Source organism: Macaca fascicularis, chromosome 20 (assembly GCF_037993035.2).
Source record: "Macaca fascicularis isolate 582-1 chromosome 20, T2T-MFA8v1.1".
In the NCBI taxonomy this organism is placed as follows: domain Eukaryota; kingdom Metazoa; phylum Chordata; class Mammalia; order Primates; family Cercopithecidae; genus Macaca; species Macaca fascicularis.
The window spans coordinates 73,886,452-73,895,284 of record NC_088394.1 but is presented as its reverse complement, the minus strand read 5'-3'; the positions used below and the strand labels follow the sequence as shown (position 1 = coordinate 73,895,284).

Sequence of the window (8,833 nt, the reverse complement as noted above, 5' to 3'; positions counted from 1 at the left end):
CCACCATACTCAGCTACTTTGTGTATCTTTAGCGGAGATGAGGTTTCACCATGTTGGCCAGGCTTTCTCAAACTCCTGACCTCAGGTGATCCACTGGCGTCAGCTTCCCGAAGTGCTGGGACTACAGGTGTGAGCCACTGTGCCTGGCCCATAAGATGTTTTCAATATATATATATATTTTTTACCTCATGGTTTTACTTCCTAGCTTGAGGGAACCTGAACATGGTTTTAAAGGCTTTTCTCTTCCTAACCCCTATTTTCTCCGTGTGGTCTTTAGTTTCTCACGTGGACATGCTCCCATTAGGTTTTTAACTTTTCCTGTTTGAGTTCCACATACATTGCATATTTAATAGTGCAACTGCAGCCGGGCGTGGTGGCTCACGCTTGTAATCCCTGCACTTTGGGAGGCCGAAATGGGTGGATCACGAGGTCAGGAGTTTGAGACCATCCTGGCTAACACGGTGAAACCCCTTCTCTACTAAAAATGCAAAAAATTAGCCAGGCATGGTGGGGGGTGCCTGTAGTCCCGGCTACTCGGGAGGCTGAGGTAGGAGAATAGTGTGAACCTGGGAGGCAGAGCTTGCAGTGAGCCAAAATCACGCCACTGCACTCCAGCCTGGGCCATAGAGTGAGACTCTGTCTCCAAAAAAAAAAAAAAAAAAAAAAAAATTAGTGCAATTGCTTATCCAGCAATGATTTATGTGGAATAGCAGATGTCAGGCGAGGTTTTGCTATGCTGAATACTTTATTTATATTTTTATGTAAACATAATTTGCTTTGTAGGCACAATATAACAAAAGCTCTAAAGCCACGAAGACGTTAGACAATGTTTCAGTTCACTTCAAGCTTAAATTACAGAGAAGCCTTCACAGTTCCTTTAAGGCAGACTGAGACATTCTTTACACTTCCCTCAGAAAAAACAATCAAGAGACAGGAAAGAAGGTGCTTAAAATGAGAGTACATTAAACAATGAACGTGCGTCCCCCGGTTCTTCACGGCAGAAATTAGTCTTACTGGTCAAACTCGAGTTTTCTCATTCTGTACTCTGAAAGGGTTTTCTTTAACCATCTGGCATAATTTGTGATTACTGGAGTAACTTTGCTAGTTAAAACAAAACCATACCCAGATTTGGGGGTGGGGTGGGGAGTACCTTTTTTATGCCTCTCCTCTGGTCATAACAAAGGCCACGTGAATTCTGAACGTAGCTGAGTTCCCACGCCCCTGGGGAAGGAGAGCTCTAATATGGCCAGTGGTTCTTCACTCCTTCAGCTGTGGAAAATGTCATTTCTGCCCAACTTACTAGGAATGCCACTCGGATGACAGTTCTCCCTAAGACCCCCTTTTCAGCATGGTTACGGGAGAAACAGCCAATAATATAGCACTTAGCAAAGGTAATAGGGGAATAAACGCCCCATTATCTCTCTAAATGGCCCAGAACTGGAATAGTGGTGGGTCCTGGAGTAGGAAGAAAAGAATGATGTTGGTGTCCTCTTTTGGGATACTCTCATCCCTTGGTTCCTCAGATGACGGCACCCTTTCTTGTCTTCATATTTTACATACACATTCACAATGGGGAGAAACTCTTCAGATAAATATTTGGCATACATAACTCATCATCCTAAGCTTAGGATAGGAAAAAAGAACACGAATGAGGTGACATTTGCTACAAAAGGACTTTGGAAATCAGGTAATTGATAAGATGCATTCGTTCCTACCACTTGGGGAAAGGGTTGGGTCCACCCTAAGGCTTGTTGGTGGAGAAACTGGGCAACGTAAAAAGCCCTCTGTTGTTTTTCAGAACACAAACTTGGGGTACTAATCCCGTGAGCTCCTGGGATTTCCAGATTGGTCTGTGAGTGACAGTTAACCATTTTAGCCAAAAGGACTGGAAAGAGGGAGTGAGGGGCACCCTTAGGGGGAGACATTGAGATCCTTCTCTTTCTCGAGGGTAACTATATTCACCTCTCAAGTGCAGTCAAATGACATGGGGGTGGGGTTCTTAGGAGCTGAAAAATTGAACAAGGTGTGTGAGCAGGTGGCTTGTTCCTTGGTTTCCCAAGAGCAGGGGTGAAGCAGATTCTACACCAGGGGTTTATATATGGGAGGGGAGGAACTGTACATCTGGCGTCAGATGCTGAATATAAACCTTTTATATCACTAGAGTTTGTTACATGTTGGGACCTGCTTTGGCCGGGATAGGAGATGCTCCTTGACTTTTCCACCTGTGGTCCGCAAGGGAACTCTTTGGGAAATTCATGCATGGTCAACGTGGTCACTTTCCCCCAGAAATTCAAGTTTACAGAATTGGCAATGCAGGTGGCAAGTGTGCAAACACCAGCAATGCTCAAGAATGACTTCTGAATGCATCTGGTATGTGGTGTTTTCTTAAAATTAAAGATATGGAGCAGGAAGAATCCTGCTCATGAGATGTGTTTTGGAGGATAAATCTTCACAGCAGGTCCTCAAACTCATGACACTGACCCATTGTCTTCTGTGAAAAATCCATACCTGCCTCCCTCTGTTTATGGATAAGAGCCAGTGAAAGGGTCAAACACTGAAGGGGTAGAAGAAAATGGCTCAAACTTTTGATCATAGTCGTCTCTTAAATGGAGACAGGAAAAAGTACTACTAAGAGAGTTTCTAAATTTGTGAGCTTGTGAAAACATCCAGCCTACTCTCTTTCTGCTGGCCAAATTAGCAAGTGTTCTCATCAGAGGCATGGGTCATCAGCAGCAAAAAAGTGTCATTGGCCTGAAGAATTCTAGGAGCTGAACCAGGGCTCTATGATAACACCTTTCCATCCAAACTTGTCTTTGCCCATGTCTGGTCTCTTAGGCATTGGGCCTGGGGCTTGTATTAATTTGCAAGGCTGTTCTAGAACTGTCAAGAAGAACCCACAGGTGGATGGTTTTGATACAGGGGAGAGGGGAGTGTGTAATACAGAGATAGAAGAGGGGCATAATACTGCATGGCATGGGATTGGCACTTAATTTCAAAAAACAGTGATCAACAGCTTTGTAGCTCAGCTGACTGCAGACAAACACGACACGCACTGGACTACAGCATTTGTTCACTGGGGCACAGAAGAGTTTTCTCAGCCGGGTCCTCGTCTTCCAAACCATCCTTCACATTCTCCCACCTGGGTCCTGGGTTACTGGATAAAGGGCATCCGCTCCTTGTTCTCGCTGTCTCCCTCGTGGTCCTCCTCCTCTTCCCCTGCTTCACTGGTCTCTGTGCTGTCATTGGCCATCTGCAATTCAAAAGAGGATGTTACTGAGAGCTATGCAACCCGGATCCATCATCTCTGAGCATCTGACACAGTCCCATGGGAGGACTTGGGGGCTAGGAGCTACGGTTGCTTGTTTCCCTGGAAGGCAGTGCAGGATTAGCTGTCATATGTTGGGGACCCCAAGAGATGGTGCTGAGATAAGGATTTGAATGCCAGTATCCGGAATTGGGAGATGATCCCATGAAGCACTAGCAGGGGAGTGAAGAAATGAGACTGAAAAGGGGAAGAATCCAATGCAGGGGATGTTAGTAAGTCAGCTCCTGTGTGGGTACTGGGACTCAGTCCTGCTGGGGACCTCTGAGAGACCCTGGGGGGCACATCTTAGCGCTGCCCCTTCTGAGGGAGGAGGAAATCACTTCATAGCTAGGGACTGCTCTCAGGGGAGGTGAGTTATCTTCCTGCACCCCATGCAGGTTCTGTGCAAAACTCAAGCATGCTCTAGTGACGAAAGTTAGCTCTCAGGCAGAGAGGGGCAGGTGCTGGAGTGCAGGGGACCCGAGCGCCAAGGGGAGAAGGGAGGGATACTGACAGCGTCAGCTGCACAGACCCCCACAGTTGAAGTCTTGATGCTGTCACTTAGGAAAAACAGATACAACAACCAGAACAAAGGTGTACTGATCTGCTTTTTGGTCTCTGTTCCCCCATTGGAATATAGTTTCTGGGAAGACGGGGATTTTGCTTGGTTCTTTTTCTTTTGTTAACCACTGGTACCTGGCATAGTTATGAATACCCCTCTGGGCCTTCATTTCCTCCATCATGACAATGGCGATAAATCCACCTGCCTTATAAAGTTGTTACAAGAACCAGGTGAAAGAAGATGGAGCAATGTATCTGAAGAGTCTAGCAAACAGCTGAGCACACCACAGAGGCTCAGAACCAATGTCCATTAACATCCTCCTATGTGAGCTGTGTGTGCCTCAGATTTCTTTTCTGTTCTTAGCTCCTGATATCTAGGTTGGACCCCAGATCTCCCAAATTAGAGTCCCTGGCTACGTCACGGCCTATTCTAACAAACAGGAATTTGGCCCCTGAATCTCAGCCCACCCCATGTTGTCTCACCTGAAGCTGGGCTTCCCCCCTTGGCCACGCCGTGTGCAGTGCCTTCTCCCTGGAATGTCATTCCTCCACCCCCTCTGCACAGTTCATCCCTACATTTCCTTTAGGGCTCATCCTACTTCCTCAAGGTAAGCCTTTGCAGAATTGCCTAACTGGAACAATCTCCATATTATGAGCTTTCATGGCCCAAATACCTCTTCTTTGTAGCACTGATCAAGAGTTGCAATGTCCCATTTATATGAATGGCTCATTGACGAATGTCCATCCGCCCCTGCCGAACCATAGATACCACAGGGGAGGACCAGGTCTCTGCAGTTTTCTTCCCTACAACTAGGTATGTATGCAACAAGTGCTTTAGGATAATGAAGAACTAACCAACTAAGCTGTCCTTTAGTAGTGTATATTATAATCCATAGTCATCACCAATATGCCAGTTGGCTCACAGACACTGGTTCTTTTAATCTTCTCTACGACTCTATGAAATAGTAGCAATAGTAGTAATTATTGTTAGTTCCGTTCTGCAGCAGTGGAAAGGGAGACCCTGAGGTGATGTGACCACAGAAGCCGTAAAGGCAGCAGAGGTCAGTTGCCTTCAGGAAAGGCCACCCCTGTTCTCTGCGGCACTGGTCTGATGGCCAGGACTGGGGCAGGGCTGCCCTCTGGTACTGTGGGGTCTGGAGGCAGCAGTTCTGCCTCTGCTCTGACTTCATGACACATCATAGGATGAGTTCTGACTTTTGCTTTGGTCCAGCCTCATCAAGAGGAGGCTCTGCACAGGAGAGGCTCCACTCTTAGTGCTTCCCAGGAAATTCACTTCCGGAGCTGCCAAGAGCAATCGACTTCCCCTGCCTGGGTGCTGCCGATACGCCTTACAGCCCAGACTATTCTAGAGGAGCAGTGCATCTCCTGCAGCGTGCTGGCTGGGCAGATTCGGGGCTGAGTGAGGGCTGACAGTGGTCATGGCTGGGCGCCATGGCTCATGCCTGTAACCCCAGCACTTTGGGAGGCCGAGGCGGGCAGATCACCTGAGGTCGGGATTTCAAGACCAACCTGGCCAACATGGTGAAACCCAGTCTCTACTAAAAATACAAAAATTAGCCGGGCATGGTGTGGTGTGCACCTGTAATCCCGGCTACTCTGGAGCCTGCGGCATGAGAATCACTTGAACCCGGGAGGTGAAGGTTGCAGTGAGCCGAGATCACACCACTGCACTCCAGCCTGGGTGACAGAATGAGGCTCTGTCTTAACAACAACAACAACAACAAAAAGTGGTCATTCCAGTAGGAGAAAGCACCTCTGCAGGCGCCTCGTCCCCCTCCTCCAACACCTGCCAAGTAGACGGCGACCTGTCCTGCGGGGCCTGGAGCTTGACTTGTTTCCTCTTCCGTCAGGTGCTAGCCCTAAAATGACCTCACTGGATCCCTCCTGCGTCTCCATGTCTTCTGTTTAACCTGACGACATGCTCCCTTTCCTTCAAGCCTGCTTTTCCGTCTACATAGGCCGTGGCCTCTCTTCTACCACATGGTTGCTCTGAATACCCACTCTCTACTGTCTTTTTGTTTCTTTAGGTCTCAGGGATAAAAGCCTTCAGGAGGGCCAGGTACGGTGTCTCATGCCTGTAATCCCAGCTCTTTGGGAGGCCAAGGCAGGTGTGTCACTTGGGGTTAGGGGTCTGAGACCAGCCTGGCCAACTTGGTGAAACCCTGCCTCTCCTAAAAATAAAAAAAAAAAAAAAAATTAGCTAAGTGTGGTGGCATGTGCCTGTAATTCCAGCTACTCCTGTAATTCCAGCTACTTGGGAGGCTTAGGTGGGAGGATCACTTAAACCTGGGAGGCGGAGGTTGCAGTGAACCGAGATCATGCCATTGCCCTCAAGCCTGGATGACAGAGAATCCATCTCAAAAAAGAAGCCTTCAGGAGGTTCAGAAACAAGGACAATGACATTGTATGTGGCACAGGCAGATCCTGTGCTTTTACCCTGAAAGGTGGGTTTTTCCGCCTCTGCTGTGCTAAGAATCCTTACTCCGTAAGACAGGCCTTCCTATCAGCCTAAGGACTTGGCAGCAACTCATGTGTGATAGACACAGGAGCATCCCGGGGTGGGAAACTGGTGCCAACTATTTTGCTTGAAAGCAATAAGCTTCCAGGATGGCCCTAGAGCCTGTCTGCCTTTTACAAATGGGACTGAAATAGGCTTGGTCATATGTTTAAAGACTACAAACAGGTGTACAGGAGACTCAGGATCCAAGTCACTCCCTCCCCTCCCTAACCTTACCCTCTCATCTGCTTTGAACAGCCCTAGAACTTAGTAAGTATTTAATAAGCTATATCCCTATTGTATAAGTCACTTAACAAGAGGGCGTTCTACAATGTTGAAGTTGTCCTTCTTAGAATGAAATGACCGTCATACCCAAATTACATTATGGTTACAAGTCAAGGAAATACTTTCAAAAATACACACTCCAGGCCGGGCGCGGTGGCTCACGCCTGTAATCCCAGCACTTTGGGAGGCCGAGGCAGGTGGATCATGAGGTCAGGAGATCGATACCATCCTGGTCAACACGGTGAAACCCTGTCTCTACTAAAAAAATTAGCCGGGCGTGGTGGCACGCGCCTGTAGTCCCAGATATTTGGGAGGCTGAGGTGGGAGAATGGTGTGAACCCGGAGGCGGAGCTTGCAGTAAGCCGAGATCGCACCATTGCACTCCAGCCTAGGTGACAGACTGAGACTCTGTCTCTCTCTGAAAGAAAAAAAATCAGGGGAACCATCAGGGAGCATCTCGGAAGCAGCTGGCATCATTCTGTTAGGAACATGAATGTGAAATTACTGAAATTTTCCAGGTATTTCCCCCAAGAGCTAGCAGCTGTAATAGACAGGTCTGTTGTAGCTATGTGTTCCTGCCTATGCCTTCAGATTGCTTTTGATATGTTCTCACTGAAGCACTGGCCTTTCCTTTTCAGCATTCATCTCAGTTTGTCATGAATCCCTCATGTGTGAAATCATTTGATTACCCCTGGTCTCCTCCACTAGCCCACAAGCTACCTGTACTTCCTTCTACCCCACCTGTGTCTGCACCTGATTGACCCATGGTGCTCTCTTACGTGGAACTGAACAGACTCCTCTGCTTTTCACTCACCAGTGGAGTTGGGGTCTTTTCTACATCCAGAATTAACTTGCCAATGTTCCCTCGGTCATGAATCCGCTGCATGGCCTCCTTCACCTGCCAGACAAGGCGAGAAACAGAGGTGCTGGTTAGGTGAGATGTTGCCCAGTTATAAAAGGGGCCTGGAAAACTCAAACTGTCAAGTGACCACCAGAGGGCGCTGCGGCTCAAGCTTAGTGGCTAAGAGGGTGATGTTGGACGTTGGGGTGCAACTTCATTCTGGTTGCGCCATTCACACACACCGATCTTGTGCAAACATCCTCTGGGTCGAAAAAATGAGGGTGACAGCTCTTGAAATAAGTCGATGAACATTTCTTAAAAGGGTGGGAGGAAGGTTCTCTGGAGTTCTCAGAGTTACATGCTGCAGGGTGGCAGGGTGCATTAGTCAGATTACATGTTGACCAATAAAGATATTTTCTGAAGGTCATTTGTGCCCTGCTTACTTCAATGTTATTTAACTGTGACTCACAGTTGGGCTAAATTGACCGATTAGTCAAGGCTGAACTGCACTCAGAAAAATTCTCACGATTCTGGTTATTGGGAGGAAATGATGTCTCCAAGTGGAGTTTCCCCTCAGCATTATAGTATTCTCCCCAGAAAAGAGGGCCTCCTGTTTGTTTTCAAATGTTGGGGGCTTGCCAGGCCCACAGCTGTCTCCTGGGACCCTCTGAAACAGCAAGGTTGTGGCAGAATCCCATTTGCATTTTGAGCCTCTCACTCTGCTGCCACGTGGAATTCCAACTGTTGAGGGGTGGGGTCGGGGAGGAAGGCATGAGAGTTACATGAAATCCGGAAAGGGCATCATGGACCTTGGTGCTTGGTACAGGCCCATGCTCCACATCTCAGTGAAATCTGCATGGAAATGCCACATCTCTTGATTAAGAAAAATAATTGTTTAGAATAGATCTAGCCTAAATTTTTCCTGAAGTCTCAAACATTTAAAATTTGTGTTCATTCAGTCCAAAAATATTCATTAAATGTTGCTTCTAGCCTAGGTGCTATGGTTAAACAAAAAGTAAGATACAGTGCCTGCCTCTGAGGAACTCACCCTGTGGCTGATTGATAGAGCAGTGTTTGCTTGTATGAAAACCAAAGCCTTCTACACATTTGGATAACAACTTGACACAGCTATTAAAATGTTTGTATTCTAATTGCTTTTCTGAAAATTTATCCTAAAGACATAATTTAAATTATGGGGAAAAAAACTTATTACACAAAAGATACTCAATTACAGTATTGCTTTTTATGGCAAAACATTGAAGCAACTTATATGTCCCAGAGTTAAGGGGATGGTTGAGTAAACAATGACTCACATTTATCTACT

General features: G+C 47.0%; 1 protein-coding gene across 2 annotated transcripts in view; it reads right to left on the bottom strand.

Moving 5' to 3' along the window:
• Positions 1–726: 726 nt before the first annotated feature.
• VAT1L (vesicle amine transport 1 like) overlaps positions 727–8,833 on the bottom strand; it is a 187,127-nt gene continuing 179,020 nt past the window's right edge. For both annotated transcript variants that reach the window (XM_005592608.4, XM_074026752.1), the window contains exons 8-9: positions 7,483–7,566; positions 727–3,250 (exon numbers count right to left, since the gene is read on the bottom strand). In XM_005592608.4, coding sequence (XP_005592665.1) covers positions 3,152–3,250; positions 7,483–7,566 — 183 coding nt within the window. In that variant the 3' untranslated portion in view covers positions 727–3,151. The remainder of the gene's footprint in view (positions 3,251–7,482; positions 7,567–8,833) is intronic.